The 17658-nt window shown below is 32.8% G+C and overlaps 5 protein-coding genes across 5 annotated transcripts; 3 read left to right on the forward strand and 2 right to left on the reverse strand.

Moving 5' to 3' along the window:
• The first annotated feature begins 3264 nt into the window (after window positions 1–3264).
• LOC133332392 (presenilins-associated rhomboid-like protein, mitochondrial) lies at window positions 3265–4795 on the forward strand. Its single transcript, XM_061540793.1, has 6 exons — window positions 3265–3308; window positions 3369–3588; window positions 3646–3937; window positions 3998–4218; window positions 4280–4479; window positions 4711–4795. The coding sequence occupies exons 1-6, from the start codon at window positions 3265–3267 to the stop codon at window positions 4793–4795; spliced, it is 1062 nt and encodes a 353-aa protein (XP_061396777.1).
• Window positions 4796–5032: 237 nt separating this feature from the next.
• LOC133332426 (RNA-binding protein 48) lies at window positions 5033–5592 on the reverse strand. Its single transcript, XM_061540828.1, has 2 exons — window positions 5500–5592; window positions 5033–5434 (listed from the first exon to the last, which is right to left on the reverse strand). The coding sequence occupies exons 1-2, from the start codon at window positions 5590–5592 to the stop codon at window positions 5033–5035; spliced, it is 495 nt and encodes a 164-aa protein (XP_061396812.1).
• A 1247-nt stretch (window positions 5593–6839) lies between these two features.
• Window positions 6840–7999, reverse strand: LOC133332386 (cytoplasmic tRNA 2-thiolation protein 1). Its single transcript, XM_061540786.1, has 3 exons — window positions 7952–7999; window positions 7730–7887; window positions 6840–7665 (listed from the first exon to the last, which is right to left on the reverse strand). Exons 1-3 carry the CDS (start codon window positions 7997–7999, stop codon window positions 6840–6842), a joined length of 1032 nt encoding a protein of 343 aa, XP_061396770.1.
• Window positions 8000–8248: 249 nt separating this feature from the next.
• Window positions 8249–14085, forward strand: LOC133332427 (uncharacterized). The gene is made up of 6 exons (XM_061540829.1): window positions 8249–8286; window positions 10768–10820; window positions 11960–12030; window positions 12506–13005; window positions 13608–13834; window positions 13904–14085. Exons 1-6 carry the CDS (start codon window positions 8249–8251, stop codon window positions 14083–14085), a joined length of 1071 nt encoding a protein of 356 aa, XP_061396813.1.
• Window positions 14086–16251: 2166 nt separating this feature from the next.
• Window positions 16252–17441, forward strand: LOC133332428 (farnesyl pyrophosphate synthase-like). The gene is made up of 3 exons (XM_061540830.1): window positions 16252–16679; window positions 17004–17209; window positions 17263–17441. Exons 1-3 carry the CDS (start codon window positions 16252–16254, stop codon window positions 17439–17441), a joined length of 813 nt encoding a protein of 270 aa, XP_061396814.1.
• The last annotated feature ends 217 nt before the right edge of the window (window positions 17442–17658 follow it).

The raw sequence follows: 17658 nt of genomic DNA on the forward strand, positions 1-17658 counted from the left end.
TGGACCCCTTTTCTAAACAAATTTGATATTTTGGGTTCAAATCTCACTACCAAAAAATATTAATATTGACCCAAGTTTCTGGGTAGCCCCTATATTACGGTATTTTGGGGATTTTCAAACGATTTTCAGCCAAATAGGCTACCAAAAATATTAATATTGAGCTAAGTTTGAAAATAGCACCTACATAATGGTTACCCCCCAATTCCGTACTAACAATTAATATTGACCCAAAAATTATCAATATCTATTCCCGTCTTAGGTATTTTGAGAATTTAAATCATCTTTTTCTTAAGGTCAAGATCCTATCATAACCCATGTTTTCTCCTAGGAGACCCCATTAATTTTAGATTTTTTGAATGACATCCTCATGGTGGGGAGTATAAAATGTTCGATCGGGCCTTAACATCGTTTATACTTGTTTATTAATTAAAAATAAAATCTATTTTTTTGAAACCAAAACATATATGCTGCGCTTTATTAAAGTTACCACTTTCAATAATACTTACAGTTATTTCGTAAAAAGATATAAAAGAAAATTAAAATAAAAAAAATATTTCAGTTGAATTAAAAAAATAGAGAAACTCAAATCTGTTATCTAGGTAGTAATTCATTCATTCAATTCAAAATTCGTATGCGATTTTATGCAAAGCGACAATTCATTGATATGCCACTCGTGTTTGGTGTAATTTGACAATTGACTCCAGCACCATCTGAGCTTACCACATCGCCACCAGGGCATTTATAGACAAGAGGTTTTTTCTAATGACAAATGAAATATATAACAATTAACAATTCTGCATGTTGTTGGTATATGGAAATATTGCAACATACCTGTAATTCATGTATATCCTTTTGAATTTTCATATCATAGATTGGTTTATGTACAGGTGTTTGAACATTGTTTTTAATCAGATCTAATAAACGCGAAGCAAACACAGGCATCATATCACCAGCCAAATTGCCTTGAAATCCCAACAAATCCTTAAGGCTATCACTGGAACTATTGTTGGGTGTTTGCAGTAGTGCATTTGATTGTAAATTTAAGGCTGCCTGAGCCTGTGGTGTTGGATTTCCAATTGGAATAAATCTATTACCCGAATCATCCGCATGCATCGGCTGCGACTGAGATGGCATTTGAAAACTTGAATTGAAAGTGGAAGAATTCATATTAGTAGAAACTCTTGGACACTCAATGAATATGTTTTTAGGTTTGTTGTTGTTGCTGTTATTATTATTGTTGTTCATCGGGTTTATCGATTCATTACAATCCACGGTAAGTCTTAAATTTTTGCTGGAAAATTAAAAAAAAATACATTTAGAATTTCGTTGTTTATTATTTCTACATTTGATAATTCAATTTTTTGTACAATATTTTACAATTTTATACCTGTAATCCTGCTGATTTCTATTACGTTGAACACGACCATTATTAACGGCTGATATGCCGCCGTTTCCAGCAAATTTCAAATTGTTGTTATAATTATTATTGTTGAAGCCATTTGGATTTCCACGATTTCGATTACGCCTTCGGCCTCGATTGAGATACCATCTGTTGCCACCATTATTATTATTAGTTTGTTTCTTAACATAGGCATCCAAGGGCAATAGTGTCGGTAATCCACGTGGACGATTTGCAGAATTATTAGGTGCCATCAGTCGATATTGTACCGCTGATATTTGTTGTTTTCTTCCATTATTATTATTGCCAGCGTTGTTTGTGATGCGTTCTCGTAAATCTTGCTGCCGATTTGTGCAATCTAAATATGCCACTGAAGAATCAGGTCCCTTCCATATTCCCGTATCATTTCCATTTGTTGTTGTTGTAATTGTTTCCTCTGCCAGAAGCTCATCTTCTTTAGCAAATAAATCAAGATCATCTTCTTCGTCATCGTCTTCATCCACATCCACAATGCTGTTTTTACGCCTTCCGAACTTGGCGTCATTAAGGCTGTTGTTGTTGGCTGATGTTGCTGCTGGACCTTTCTTAACATCATTCGGTTTTTTGGTCATGGCTATGTATTCGTCTAAAATACAAATTTATGCATAAAAAGTGAGATAATTTGAATATAGATTGGCTATTTACCCAAGGACAAATCCATAGCTTCTTCTATTCGCAGTGCCATCCTTTCAGGGATTTTGTCGTGTGGAATTTTATAGGTGGAATAAAGAAACGCTAAAATGAAACTTCAACGATTCAAATGTACCGTTCTTCCTAGTGATATCAAGTACCGGAACATATTTTGAAGAAGTTACCAAGTAACTTAAATGAAATTAAGTCCGGTACACACTTTGAAGCTTGTTATGTCCAAGTATTGGCTCAACTCTAGTTTAATAAAAACTATCAGATTTTTTTAATTTTTTCCAGAGTTTGGTATTATTATCTTAATGATGGGGATATATGTTTTCTTGGGGGAGTTTCCGGTTTTTCGACACGGAACTTCGGGTTAAAAATTATAAAAATACCTTTCTATTGAGTGGTGACATTGTCTCCATCTCCTTAGAACCAAACAATCGCTTCCGTAGGAACGCATATAGCCGATGAGGCCATGAAAAAATCATCATAGAGGAGTTTAACCTGACAAAAAGTTCACATGTAAATGCCATTTTACTATTGGAGTATCAGAAATCTATTATTCAAGCAACCATTCCATGTGTCGTATACACATGGTTATCTTTTATTCTACAGTTTTATTATTATATGCTTAGTTCCAGAACCTTCAAAATATTTTTAAATTGAATTATTTTTAAGAATTAAAAATTGTTCCTATACAAAGTTTCAGATATAATCTTCCACAAGTCGAATTTTTTTTAAGAATTAAAAGTTGTTTCAATTCTCCCAATTGTTTTTAAGAATTAAAAGTTGTTCCAATTCTTCTGTACTTGAAGACAAAATCTAGTACATATATTTTTTTTAATTTTTTAATAGTTGTATATTTATTGTGACATAAAAAGCCATAATTTTAGAGTTGCATTGGCTCTTTCCAAAATATCCGATTATATTAGAAATCGACTTATAAAACCCTTTTATAAGTCAGCTGATTTAAAAATTTTCTTTCTGCCTCCTTCGTAAACACAAAATTAATACAGAAATTTTGTTTTGTGTTAATTTTTTATCATTATTTTTCTTTTGTCTTCCAAATTCGTATCGTTTGGATCGCTTTTAAATTTGACTGCATTTCAGACTATTGTTCACAGTGATTTTTCATTCATCGTGGTTTTGAAAAATAAATTGGACGTTGTTGGGAAATTTACGAAAATTTGAAAATGATTTTACGGCTGGGCAGATGTGTCTGGCAAACACAGCTAAGGTACTATCAATAAATTTGGAACTTTCAATTAAAATTCATTGAAATTTTCATATTTCTTAGGGATACCTCAATACAATTCGGCCGGGATACAAGCCAACGTTTGTTATTGCATCATGTTGGTCATTCAACAGAGGCACGGACAACACCTGTATTTCGTCAAATACGCACATCGGCGCCATCGAAAAAACCATCTGGACCTGTCATACAACCATTGGGTGAGGTTGGTGGCGGAAATGTACCATCAGAAAATGTATTCAAGGCGTTGATTTTTACTGGAGCGGTAGGTGGTTATGCATATTTGCACAGAGAGTATAGCTTTGACACGTATCTATTTTAGTTTAGTATTGGAGCTTTTGCCGGGGCAACGGTAATGGAATATGAGAACACCCGTAACATGATGTTGGAAAAGGCTAGACAGGCAAAATTGGGTTGGATACGAAGAAAGCCCAGCGATGAAGATCCATGGGAGAGTATTAAACGTGATGTGAAACGATTGTGGGAACGTTTGTCACCTGGCGAAAAAGTGTTTGTGCCCATTTGTGCTGCAAATGTTTTAGTCTTTGGTCTGTGGCGTGTACCCGCATTGAGAGCAACAATGATGAAATATTTCTGTTCCAATCCAGCAGCAAGTAAGTGTGTGTGTAACGATTACATTGTAACTCTAAAACAATCATTTTTGGTAATTATAGAAGCGGTTTGTTGGCCCATGTTCCTGTCAACATTTAGCCATTATTCGGCCTTTCACTTATTCGCCAATATGTATGTGCTGCATAGTTTTTCAAATTTGGCTGTTTTGTCACTGGGCAAGGAACAATTTTTGGCTGTGTATTTGAGTGCTGGTGTTATTGCAAGTTTAGCCAGTGTTCTTTATAAAGCTTTGACAGTACAAGCTGGTCTCTCTATAGGAGCTGTAATATGATGATTTTCCGAATTTTTTTTTTACATTTTTGATTAAAAAAATTTTTTTTTAGTCCGGTGCCATAATGGCTGTATTGGCATATGTCTGCGCCCAATATCCCGACACACAACTGAGTATATTATTTTTACCAATGTTAACATTTTCTGCCGGAACAGCAATTAAAGTAATTATGGGTATCGATTTGGCTGGTTGCATAATGGGTTGGAAATTTTTCGATCATGCCGCACATTTAGGTGGAGCTATATTTGGACTGTAAGTATGAGTGTATTTCAGAATTTTGGAAATTTTTCTTCATTAATTGTTTTTTTGAGCTTTCATTGAGCAACAAATATTTCTAAGGTATATCCCCAATAAAAGGATAGCCCGAATTCCATAGTGGAGATTATAAAAAACTCAATCCGTCAGCATTTTTTTACTTTTAAATTATTGTAGTTATTCAATTTCCCCTCATAATTTACAAAGCTTTTCTTTTCAATTCTTTAGATTTTGGACTTTCTATGGGCCAGAACTTTGGCAAAAGCGCGTTCCTCTGTTGACAATGTATCACGATTGGCGAAAAACGAAATAGGCGAATTATTTGAAGTTGATGCAATAAATTGTTTACCTATCAGATTAGTGCAAAGAAACATAACATTATCATAACAAAAATACAACAACAAAACTGTACATAAATGTATTAGAACATATTTTTATGCAAAATAAAAATAATATTTTATAAAATGTTATTAACTATTTATAACAAACAAAAAAATATGCATAACTAAATATTTAAATTTATTTTTGTGATATAAAAACAATTTGTACATTATTCCGTGCTCTCCTCCTCATTTTTCATCATTTTATGTTGTTTCGCATTGACACGCAGACGATATTTTACTTCCGACATTCTGTGTTGTAGCTTAGCCCGCAACTCTTCCATTGTTTCATACTCCGGAGCATAAGATATATGCAGTATACCACCATAGAATTCTTTGGCATCTAAATATTTCTTAGCTTTGCGAGCATCAAATATTTTTTTGAATTTAATCCAAAATACTTCAGTAAATGCCTCCAATTCGGCACCCTTTTCCAGCAGTTCCGCCGTAACATTCCTCACATGGCATAGCTCACCAAATCGGCGAAAATTCTGCTTCACTTCATTGTGTAAATTTATTTTGGGTACACCAAAACAAAGTAAATGCAACGATTCATTGGCAACGGTGTAGACCTGCAAATAATATTTTATCAGATCAAATGTGCATGGATGCAAATGATGAGTAGCAAATAACATACCTTAACAGCCTTAAGTTCCCGTCCTTGTCTATATTTTAGTCTTGTTGTACAGTACTTAAATTGTTTGTGATGGGAAATACTGTCATCGCTCATATTATATTGGACATTGGGTGTATTATTTTTCCTTAAATTTAATATAAAGCCTTGATATAAGTTGTGATTGTTTTTCTGGATGGATGCCTTGTCTGATGAAATTAGAGAAAGAGAAATTGCGCGGCTTGTCTAAGTTGTGATTTGTTTTGCCTTCCAATATTCAAATAAAGCATTCACAATAACCAATCGCCAGTTATATTTTCCCAAACTAGTGTTTTGCAGCTTACTAACGAACTAGTTCAAGTGAGCATTTAGTGCAAAATTGTTGGCGCCAGTACTGCAAAGGAACAAAACTATAAAAAAACAAAAGGACGAAAATTGTATTAATTTAAAAAAATCATTACAATATTAAATGAAATATATATTTACCGGTGATCAATTTATTTGGACGGCAAAGGTGATGAATGTTTCCTATATAAAGTGAACAGAACTCGCAGACAAATGTAATATTTAAAAACAGCTGTTATTAGCATTAGGGATCTACACGTCGATTGTCGTCAACACCGGTTTTCATTTACGGTTTTTAGATCCCTTTAATTTGCCCAATGTGATGTTGCCATACTTGCCGCTATCATGCATCATATATATTCGGAATTTTTATTCTTCACCGCTTCGATTCAGTCATGATAGAGTTGTGTACACTACTGTGTATATGTATGTAAAGTTATGTTACATTAAGTTTGTACATAGAAAACGATCACGTATCAATTTAAAAACACGACTATTTACATACTTTGTTTGGCCTAAAAGTATGCTATAAATTTCTTTACAAAGAAACTGCAGTCATTATTATTATGAAAGAAAACATGCCGTTAAAAATTTGTTTTTTTGTGCGGTTTTTCATTTTCAGGTAATAGGTGCCAAGCACCAAACAGTAAGTATATTTCGAAACATCGTTGAATTCAAATGCAAATATCGTAGGGACTACTTGACCGATTTTCATAAATTTTGCACAAATGATTCATGAATGTTCATGCCTGTATAGTGTTGTAAGATGGGATTTATCGGTCCTCTCAAACCTACTTTAAATCCGAAGATCGTTTAAAGAATACTTTTCTATGGACCTCAAGATTTTTTTTTAATTCGAAAGTTCTTCTTTAAATCGGTTTGCATTTTGATACACGTCCCACATATATATTTTTGTCCGATTGTCTAGTTTTGGTTTTATTTGCAATTTTTTATCACGTCCATAAAAAACGCATATTACAATATGGATATTTTTTACTAAACTCATTTACTTTATTTCGCTAAAAATCATTCTTTACCAAATTCGCCTTGTCCCTCAGTGCCAATTCTTTTTCCTGATTGGCAATCATACGATCACCTTTGGACTTTTTGCCAATACCCAGCTTGGGTAAACCACGATTAAGACCCTCCAGTAGGACACATGCCTTACATGGTTGTTGCGACGAAACGAAACCACAACGTTCACAAATACCTCGTTTAGGTTTCTTGACCGTGTCCTTAAAACGTAATTGTTCTCCCGAATGTATTATGTCCATTATAACCGATGGGCGTACCTTTTCCAAATCTTTTAGAAATGCTCGTGCATGACCCCTATAGGCATTCGGTGCAAATACACATTCCGTCGAGAAGTAAACCAATTTTTTATAGTGGGCATACATTACGATTTCTTTTTCATAGGTGTACTTGAGAGGTTTAACCCGGGGTATGGAATCTTCGCTGCCACCTGTCTTTATATCTGTACAACGGCTGAGACGAGCTGTATCACCGCGTAGTATATTCATAATAACTGTTTCCGCAATATCATCAGCATTGTGTCCCGTGGCTATACTGTCGACACCCAACAGCTTGGCTCCCCTATCCAAGGCCTGCCTTCTAAATACACCACAAAATGTGCAATTATTCGATCGACCAATCTGGGCAACAATACGATCCATAGTCCAGCCGTATAGCTCTTCGTATGACAAAATTTTCAATGACATTTGATAGTCATCGCGATTCTTTTTCACGGTTTCCAAGCTGTCGTCGCGATAGCCTGTTATTCCTTCATCTATGGACAGTAGGACTAATTCCAGACCATAATTGTGACGTTCGTTGAGTAATTTTAAGCTAAAAGAAAACAAAAATAAATGCCACTATCGCTGATTTACATAGACCAAATATTTCTACCTACACATGGGCCAATACTGTGGAATCTTTGCCTCCACTTGCTGCCACCGCCACCTTTTCACCTTGACGAAATAGTTTACTCGAAACAATTGTGTGATGAATCTCCGCCTCGAAAGCAGCAAAGAAACATTCCTTACACAAGGCATCGGCGGTTTTGGGACGCTAAAAAACAATGTACTCAACATTAATCGGAGTTATAAACAATTCGAACGGGCGATGTAATTACCTTGAGTACAGCCTTATTGCCACACTTCGATTTACACAGAATAGGCATGTTAATAATTTAAAAAAATAAACAAAAGAAGAATTAAATTTTCACTCCAATCCAATTCGAGCGCTGTGTTGAGTCAATCACAACGACCACATGCTACGAATAGCGGTGGACAGAAGAGAATGTCTGATAAAAACCAAAATCGAAACAAAACGACGAATGGAGATTGATGATGTTTACGAATGAATGTAATGCAAAACGGCAATATCATCGTGTTGTGTGTGTATGTTGTTTACAAATAGACATGGAAGAATGTCAATCAGCTGGTGGATACATGGCCTGTTTATAAGGTAAGTTTCATAGGTCTATTAATAAAGTCGCAGAGAAAGCGAAAACTGCTGTCATTTCTCAAGTAATATGTCAAATATGTGGAACAAGGCATGGTCTATTAACAAGGTCAATTTAACTGTCAAAATGCATTATTGTGAATAGTCTTCGCATTATAAAATCGTTAATAAAGTCTAATATTTTGATTGCTCCCTGCCCATTACCCAAGAAGGTCGGCTGCAAATCATTTGTTTCAAATTTAATGTCAAGAAGCATTATTGTGAATTGACTTCTATTATGAAATCTTAATAATACGCCTAGCCAAGAAGATCAGCTCCAATTTAGCTGGTCTCATGTTTGCTGTCAATATCCATTATTCTGAATTGATTTTACATTATGAACAAGGTCAAACAGGGAGACCAGTTGTATATTTGATGCTTCTCAATTTTGCTGTCAAAACCCCTTATTGTGAAGTGATTTTCATTATGACATAAGACTTGAAAAAACAGCTGACATATGCTTGCTGGGTGAACTTATGCGGTGTACACACTAGCATTTTTGAATGACACTCTTGCCCAAATTTTGCTTGTTTGATAGTGTGGCCTTACATGTTTGTCATTCATCAGGCAACCACAAAAATATTTATGGTTGTTGGACAGTCAGTAATCGATAAAAAAGTTGACAGTCAAAAATGATAGTGTGTACACCGCTTTAGTAATATCTTAATAATGAAAATATAAAAATAAAATTTGCCACATTCAATTTCAGAAAGAAAAGTTGTTTTTTCGCTTTCTGGATGATATTATTAATGGTCTTCTTGGCTCGGATGATATCCATCGCGCTGTCAAAATGCTTGGTTTTTTTTTAAATATTCATATGCAAACGCAGTGGACGGATTGTTTTTATTATCAGCTACCTGTTAAGTTTGCTGTCAAAATCCATTATTGTGAATTAGCGTCCATTATAAAAAACGTAAACAAAAGGCACATTTTTGACAATGGAATTGAGAGAAAACAGCTGACTTTCGCTTGCTGGGTAACCCAAGGCCTATAAATAAGGTCGCCCAGGGAGACCTGCTGGATGTAAGCTGCCTCTTAAGTTTGCTGACAAAATACATTATTGTGAATTATTTTCCATTAAAAAAAATTAAGCAAAAGCCACATTTTTGACATTAGACATTAGAGAAAACAGCTGACTTTCGCCTGACTGGGTGACATTTTTAATAGATCTTGGTCATGATTCTCGCGTCACACCTTGTGGTGAGCGTTCGGCTCCTACGCTCACCACAAGGTGTGACGCGAGAAATTAAAAGATACTGATACACGGTGTTGCCGGTTCCATGGTTCGATGTGAGCGCATTTTATTCAAAATATCTTCTTAACACTAAACCTAGATATTAATACATAAAACTACAATGCATTTTAAATACATACATTGATCGTGTAAATAGGTTTATCCAAATCGCAGGCATTGGCACCCACTACGTGAGGTTTAAACCCACAGGTTTAACGAAATCCGGCACAATGTAAACGTACTATTATGATCTAAATTTTTTTTATAACTCTATCTGACCTAGAAGAAACCAAAAGTACAGTTCACTAAAGTGTACAGGTCGGTTATAACCTTTCCAACAATGGTGAGCCCATGAATAACCAAGATTCGAAAAAGTTCGCCATTTCATTACCTTGTTGTAGACTTCAGGTCCTATTGCCATGTCGATTGCTATAGTCATTTTATGAGTATTTTTGTCGCGATTTCTTAAGTTTTTTCTATTTAATACCAATTGCAAACTATGTTGTGGGTACTGGAATTTTTGAAAAGAATACTAACATATTTTCAATAACATATCAATTTATTATTATAATTAAATAGAAAATAATTTAAAGCAATTGACTAAAATAACATACACATTGTCGCTTATATGTTTTTTAATTTTATTTTTCAATAATACGCATGCATTTCCTTGCGTACAATGAACCGTTTTTGTCGTTGATTTTCATTTGTTTCTAAATATCACAAACAGACAAATATCCAAATAATGCTGAATAAACTTCAAAATTTATTATATTCCCGGTGGTGATGATGAATAATAGACTTGTTTGGTTTTCATTGTCAAAGCTCAAATACACGAAAACAGAAGTGCTGATATTTTTTGAGCTTCGAAAGTTCAGCTTTTTCACGTACGGCATTAACTGAATTCAGTTGTAAATGAAATACTTGCGTTAATAGACGGACCATACGGATTCGAATTAAAAACAACAATAATGTTGTCATTGTTAAGAACTACTTGCCGTAATTTGTACTCTACTATTACACCAATAAGGGGTAATATTTATCAGAAAACATATCAACGTTTTACAACTTCGTCGCCGATGGTTGGTGAACAGTATGCAGTTTTCAAAAGGCATATTTCAAAAAATGTTAAGAATGGGTACGAAATTGGAAAATTAATAAAAAATAATTAGAGTTGCAGTATAAATTTTAAAATTGTATTTTTTTATTAGACAACTTACAGCGGAACCAAATCATGTTTCCAGTCATCAGGAAGTTCTTCCAGGTATGTTGACGTTCGAAATCAAGGCCTATATAAGGTTGCACATTAAGTCCGGTCCAATGTTTATTATAAAGGTCACCCAGTAAGATCAAGATCAGTTGCATGTCACCTGATTCTAACGTTTGCGTTTATTTTCTATTATTGTGAATTGTTTTACATTGTAAAAACGTAAAAAAGATGCAAATTTTTTATATTTGATTTTTACTATTTGGTGACCTTATTAATAGGCCTTGGCCCAGTCGATTGTTAAATTAGCTGTTATACTCCGTTTACATTTTACGGGTTTTATAGCATCCAGAAGATGTAAATTATTATTACATATATGTCATTAAATCCTCATAGAGGAGGTTAACCCGGCAAATTGTTCTAATGTAATAGTAGGTTTATATTGTATCAGCTGTTCTCACGTCTATAATGTCTAAATTCGTTGTTGTCTGTTGACTTCACATTATGAAAAAGTAATCAACGTCCAAATTTTTGACATTAAACTTGAGATAAACAGCAGTTGTTGTTACTGCAAGAAAAATTAAGGCTGGTGCCAAGATCTATTAATAAGGTCACCCAGGTGGCAATTGGAAAACAGCTGTTTTTTCTCATTAATAGATTTTGTAACTGGTAAATATAACAACTGTCAGGGATAACTAGATCGGAAAAAATAAACGCTTCAAAAAACCACGAATAGGAAAATTCGAAAAAAATCGATTAGCAAAAAATTCTTGCAGTTTCTACAACAGAGCATATGTAAACATAGATAAGTTATTTGAATTTGTTTATATATCGATTAACTTTGACAAATAAAAAATGTAAAGAATGCCATTCTTTCTCAATTGTACTGAAATATTGTGAAAATATAACAATTGTGTAAATAGAATTTGTATTTATCAGCTGTTGTCAAAGAGAAAACAATAATAACAAAATGGTGTTCTCTTTTTTCTCTGTTGTGTTGATTTTGAAGTAATGTCATCTAATTTTGAAATATTTACAGGATTTCCGTTCCCGAACATTTGTAAATATTTTGTACTCTGAGAGTGATTTTGACTTTACTCCCTTTCACTAGATTTACTATTAAAAAGTACTGGAACATACCATTTATAAACTTGCAAATTTTTTTAATTACATATTTACTTTTCTTTCTATTTTAGTCATGCTAAATACACTGGGTGATATTATTAAAAGAAATGGTACACCAGAAGGATCTAAGTGGTTAACAAATGTAGGTACATAGTAAATATAATTGAAATGTAATGGCCTATTAATAAGTTTACACAGAGACAGTGGAAACAGCTGTTTTTTTTCAAATTAAATGTCAAAAATTGTGAGTTTTACGTTTTCATAATGTGAACCCAATTCACAATAGCGGTTTTTGTAAACAAAATTTAGAAGCAGTTGATACGCAGCTAATTTGAAATAGACCTTGGTCTATCCATCCAGGGAAACCAGCTGGATATCAGCTACCTCTTATGTTTGATATCAAAATCCATTATTGTGAATATACTTCTATTATGAAAACGTAAACAAAGTCCAAATTTTTGACATAAGACTTGAGAAAAAAAAACAGCTGATAGGTGACCTGATAGATTTTGTAATAGATCATGTTGTTTATTTTTATTTATTATTTTGCTTTCTGAAATATTTTGTAATGCATTTATTTAAAAATAAAATTCAATTTATATTTTTTCTTCTGACAGGCCATTAAATATCATTTGGAAAAATCAGAATGTAAAATTCTACAAATTGCCACAATGACCTATGAACATTTCGTTAAATCGAAAAATATATTACCAAACAATTCACACTTAGCCCACATTATGGGCTATTGTACGGAATTTGTAAATATCGGCGTTTTAATGCTTGATGATATTATGGATGATGGTATATATCGTTGTGGCCACTTAACATGGTATAAATTGCATGGAATTGGTGTGGCAATTAATGATGCATTCATGATTGAACATTCGGTATATGCGCTGTTGAAACATTATTTTGGAAATTTACAATGTTATCGAGAGCTGGTGGAAATATTTCATGAAACTGTTTTCATTGCGGCCTGTATACAAAGTTTAGATATGGTATATATGAAAAATCCGGTGAATACATTTAATATGGAAACATATAAAGCGATGGCAGCTAATAAGGTGTCATATGATCATTTGTATTTGCCATTTGTAGCTGCATTATATTTGGCTGGGTAAGTTGGAAATTGTGTAAAAGTATTTTTTTTTTTCTTATTGAAAATAATATATTTTTTTGCAAAACGAACTATAAATACCTATAAACACAAAATATCCATTACACTGTATCAATATCTATTAATATCACCCATCTAGCAAAGTCGGCTTTTTTTTGAAGTCTAATGTCAAAAAATTAGACTTTTTCACGTTTTCATAATGGAAGTCAATTCACAATAATAAATTTTGACAGAGACCAGCTGGTCTCCCTGGATGACCTTATTTATAGGCTTTGCACTGTATTTACACCGAGGTAGTCAGCTGGTTTTTCTCATGTGTAATGTCAAAAAATTGTATTTCGTTTATGTATCATAGTGGAGGCCAATTCACAATAATGGATTTTGAAAGTAAACTTGAAAGGCAGTTCATATCCAGCTGGTCTCCCTGGATGACCTTTTTAGGCATTGACAAGGTCTATTAAGCGTCGTTTCATAATGGGCAAGATTGTAAAAATGTTTACTATTAACATTTTTTCCTTTATAATATAAAGAAAATTTTAGGTTCTTGCAGTTCTGGACGAGACCAATTACAAAAAATATTAAATAATTAAATTAAATTTCAGTTTTACAGATAAAATGATCCTTGAACAATCAAAAACCGTAATGACCGAAATTGGTACATTTTATCAAATCAAAAATGACTACATGGATTGTTTTAGCACTTTGGATCGGTTTGGTAAAATCGGCACCGATATACAGGATAATAAATATTCTTGGTTAGTAGTTACAGCAATGGAGCGTGCAAATGAGCAACAAAAACAAATCATATATGAATGTTATGGTAAAAAAGGTAATGAAAAATAATTTAATTATAAATACAACAAAATATAGAAATTTTTTATTTATTTTTTTTTCTTAGATCCCGAAAAAATCCAGAAGGTAAAAGATTTATACACAACGCTGGATCTGCCAAATGTTTATGCTGCCGCATTGGAGGAGTCATATAATAAATCTAAATCTTTGATATATAATATTTCCGATAAGGCCATACAGGAAATATTATTGCAGATTGCAAATCGAATATATTGTCGTGAGAAGTGAACCGACTTTTTTGATAATTTTATATATAAATAAAAATATAATATATAAATAAAAATAAAATGACATGTACATTAGAACTTTTTGCCGGGTTAACCCCATTTATGAAGATTTATTTGACAAATGCGCCATGAAATTTACAATTAACCCTAAATTTGGTACAATTTAAGCGTACTACAACTTTTTGTCGGGTTAACCTGCTCTATGGGGATTTATTTGACATATATATGAAATGGAATTGACAATTTTGATCTACTGGATTTAAAAAATCCGGTGCAATGTAAACGTACTACAATTTACGCGGTAAGACTACTAAATCCACTAGATTTCAAATGTCAATTTCACAGTCATGTTATTCCTGTTCACAAATCCAGTGGATTATATTTGACGTTTACGCATGGAATTGTCATTTGAAATCGAGAGGATTTCGCAAGCGAAAATCGGCTGTTTTTTTCTAAATTTTTATGTCAAAAATTTGGACGTTATTACGTTTTTACAAAGTCTATAAATAAGGTCGGGGGACCAACTGGATATCATGTGCCTTTTAAGTTTGCTGTCAAAATCCATTATAAAAACGTAAACTAAGGCCACATTTTGACATTAGACTTGACAGAAAACAGCCGAATTTCGCTAGCTGGGCAACCTATTTATATTGAAAAGTGAATAATAAAAATTGAAACTGATTCACAATAATGTATTTTCACAGCAAACTTGAAAATTCCTGGATGACTTCTTTAGGTAGTTTTCTGTCAAAATCCATTATTGTGGATTGACTTTGCATTATGAAATCGTAAATATTAATAATTTTTGAACATAAGCAGTTAAAAATAATATGTAAAAAACACCAGCTGACCGTCAAATAAATCATATGGAATGTAGTGTAACACTACGTTTAGACTATATTTTAATCAAAGAGGTTTTGATAAGAGGCGTCGTTTAAATTATCAATTTTTGTAATCATTTGTGGATATTTCATTATTTTTTGTATGTGTACTTGAACAAACATCCTAGTCATTTACATTAAATGTCAAAGGATTTAAATGCTCATAAACGCTTTGAAATTTAATGTAAATGACTAGGATTTGTTTCCGGACATACTAAATCCCAAAATCTATTATTAAGATCACCTGCTTTTTATGTCTAATGTCAAAACATACCTTTGTGCCATACCATTTGTTTTCTTAATTATATAACTTTTAAACATTTTACGTATCAATTTGTTACTTTTTTAATTTACTTTATTTGCATTGCATGCAGAACTATTTAACATAAAACCCCAATTAAAATAAATAAACGGCATTTGCTTATCTTGAGACAATTTAAATGTAGGATGATAGTTTAACAAATAATTCAGCTATTCCCGAACCATAGTCAGTGCAATTTTAACAGTTGTGAAGACGTTTTGGTCTTGAATTTTGAATTTATTTGCCATTTCAATAATGTTTTTCTTTAGAAAAAATATATATGGTATTTTGAAACACCAGCGGCATAGAAGTATATCAACTGCGAAAGAAGTGAGGTAATGTAAATTATATAGTGCTAAAAATTATTAGAAATAATGAAAAAACTGATATTCTGCTTACGCTTTCGTAGATGTGTTTCAGTTGTAAATGGCACCAAAAACAAGTTAGAACATGTTGGCCCTGCTGGAAAGAATATAGGATTATTTGATTCTAATAAACTTCCAGGTAAATTGTTATATAAATTATAACTTATGAAGCTTATGAAGAAGGTACTAACGTCAAAATTGTTGATATTCAACTTCATAAATAACAGCTGTTTTTCGCGTCAACAAAATTAGCAAAGCCTATTAATAAAGAGGTCCATGAGGATCAGCGGCATACCAGCTGATTAACAATAATGGATTTTGACAGCAAACTAGAGAATCAGCTGATCTTCCTGGATGACCTTATTATAGACCTTGATAATTTTGTTTGTTAACATTTCAATTTTTATATTATGATTTCAATCCATAATCGGCCCTGGTTCCAACCTTATTCCAAACCAATTTCCTTCCCTCCTCTAGATTTCATACTCGATATAAATAAAGGCATTTCCAAAGTTAATTTAAATATCAAAACAGATTGGTTTCCCAAAGTACTTGAATACAATTTGAAAAAAGACAAATATGAGTGCCTTCAAAACACTATCGCAGCTTATGAAGCCATAATGGAATGGAAAACTGAAAAACCAAATCTAGAATCAGCTCAAATTTTAGGTTGGTGTGTTGAGTTACTATATACAGGCATATCGATGTATTACGATTTAATAGAAGGAAATACATGGAGACAGGGGAAACAATGTTGGTATTCAATGGATAATGTTGGCATTATTGGTCTTAACGATGCTATAATTTTGGAAAATTCAATTTATTTCCTAATAAATAAATATTTCAAAAACTCATCGCACTATATACCATTAATGGATATTTTTCATGAGGCGGCCCTTAAAACTGGATGTCTGCAAAATGCAGTTCTTCTATCATCTAAAGAATCTGTTATGAAATTTGATATTAACATGTATCGGACGATTACAAATGCCAAGACAACAAATTATTTATATGAATTGCCTTTAAAAGTGGCAATGCAATTAGCTGGGTAAGTATTAAACATAAGAAATATTATTTGTATAAACGTAGTTGTGTCATTGTCAGATTTATGAAATCCACTCGATCTCAAATGTCAATTCCATAGCGTATACATCGAATATAATCCACTGGATTTGTGAACAGGATTAAGGTGACGTATACGCCATCCTCTGATTATGGAGTTTGCTGTCAAAATACATTACAGGACTTCCATTATTTAACGTGACGTTAATGTCGCTATGAAGTTGACATTTGAGATCGAGTGGATTTAGTAGTGTAAACGTAGCCTAAGCGAAATATCTACTTGGCTTGTTTACGTTTTATTCTCTTCTAGTATAAATTCAAATGCATTCCTGCAATGCAGCACAATTTTAAACGAAATGGGTCACATATATCAAGTAAAAGAAGATTTCTTGAATCTATATAGACGCAATGGAAATGATATTGAAGAAAATAAATGTACCTGGTTTGTAATTGAATGTTTACAGCGTGCAAATAAGGAACAAAAAGAAATAATGCGAAATTGCTATGGAAAAAAAGGTTATTATGATTACAATTTTATTATTTTTTACATATTACATATTTTTTTACAGATCCCAACAAGATACAAAACATTAAAGATTTATATTCGGACTTGGGACTTGATGTTGCCTTTGGAATATATGTGGAAAGACAATGTCAAATTATTAGAGACCACATAGAAAAACTAACAGGTTTCCCAAAAGATATTTTTCGAAATAACTTAAATGAAATTTTACTTAGGATACGTTAGAATTAATGCCAATATATATCATGGAGAATAAATGAATAAAAACATTGTACTTTTATTGCTTGGTAAAGATTATCAAACTAAAGAGGGAAACACATACGAAAATTCGGGCCTGGCATATTAAGATGGCTTTGTATGAAATGTCAATTTATAAAGGAATACCAAAGTGTAACATGATTTTGGGCGCCGTTCTCCTTTATTCTTTAATTGTAAAAGAAGC

Source organism: Musca vetustissima, unplaced genomic scaffold (genome assembly GCF_032173495.1).
Source record: "Musca vetustissima isolate MV318-11 ecotype Yass unplaced genomic scaffold, APGP_CSIRO_Mvet_v1 utg698, whole genome shotgun sequence".
Lineage (NCBI taxonomy): Eukaryota > Metazoa > Arthropoda > Insecta > Diptera > Muscidae > Musca > Musca vetustissima.

Coding starts and splice junctions, on each gene's coding strand:
- LOC133332392 (XM_061540793.1), top strand. CDS start 3,265: ATGATTTTACGGCTGGGCAGATGTGTCTGGCAAACACAGCTAAG. Junction 3,589..3,645: donor CGTTGATTTTTACTGGAGCG/GTAGGTGGTTAT, acceptor TATCTATTTTAG/TTTAGTATTGGAGCTTTTGC. Junction 4,480..4,710: donor GGTGGAGCTATATTTGGACT/GTAAGTATGAGT, acceptor TCAATTCTTTAG/ATTTTGGACTTTCTATGGGC.
- LOC133332426 (XM_061540828.1), bottom strand. CDS start 5,592: ATGAGCGATGACAGTATTTCCCATCACAAACAATTTAAGTACTGTACA. Junction 5,435..5,499: donor GGGAACTTAAGGCTGTTAAG/GTATGTTATTTG, acceptor TATTATTTGCAG/GTCTACACCGTTGCCAATGA.
- LOC133332386 (XM_061540786.1), bottom strand. CDS start 7,999: ATGCCTATTCTGTGTAAATCGAAGTGTGGCAATAAGGCTGTACTCAAG. Junction 7,888..7,951: donor GCAATAAGGCTGTACTCAAG/GTAATTACATCG, acceptor ATTGTTTTTTAG/CGTCCCAAAACCGCCGATGC. Junction 7,666..7,729: donor TCCACAGTATTGGCCCATGT/GTAGGTAGAAAT, acceptor GTTTTCTTTTAG/CTTAAAATTACTCAACGAAC.
- LOC133332427 (XM_061540829.1), top strand. CDS start 8,249: ATGTCAATCAGCTGGTGGATACATGGCCTGTTTATAAG. Junction 13,006..13,607: donor GCTGCATTATATTTGGCTGG/GTAAGTTGGAAA, acceptor ATTAAATTTCAG/TTTTACAGATAAAATGATCC. Junction 13,835..13,903: donor TGAATGTTATGGTAAAAAAG/GTAATGAAAAAT, acceptor TTTTTTTCTTAG/ATCCCGAAAAAATCCAGAAG.
- LOC133332428 (XM_061540830.1), top strand. CDS start 16,252: ATGGAATGGAAAACTGAAAAACCAAATCTAGAATCAGCTCAAATTTTA. Junction 16,680..17,003: donor GTGGCAATGCAATTAGCTGG/GTAAGTATTAAA, acceptor ATTCTCTTCTAG/TATAAATTCAAATGCATTCC. Junction 17,210..17,262: donor AAATTGCTATGGAAAAAAAG/GTTATTATGATT, acceptor ATTTTTTTACAG/ATCCCAACAAGATACAAAAC.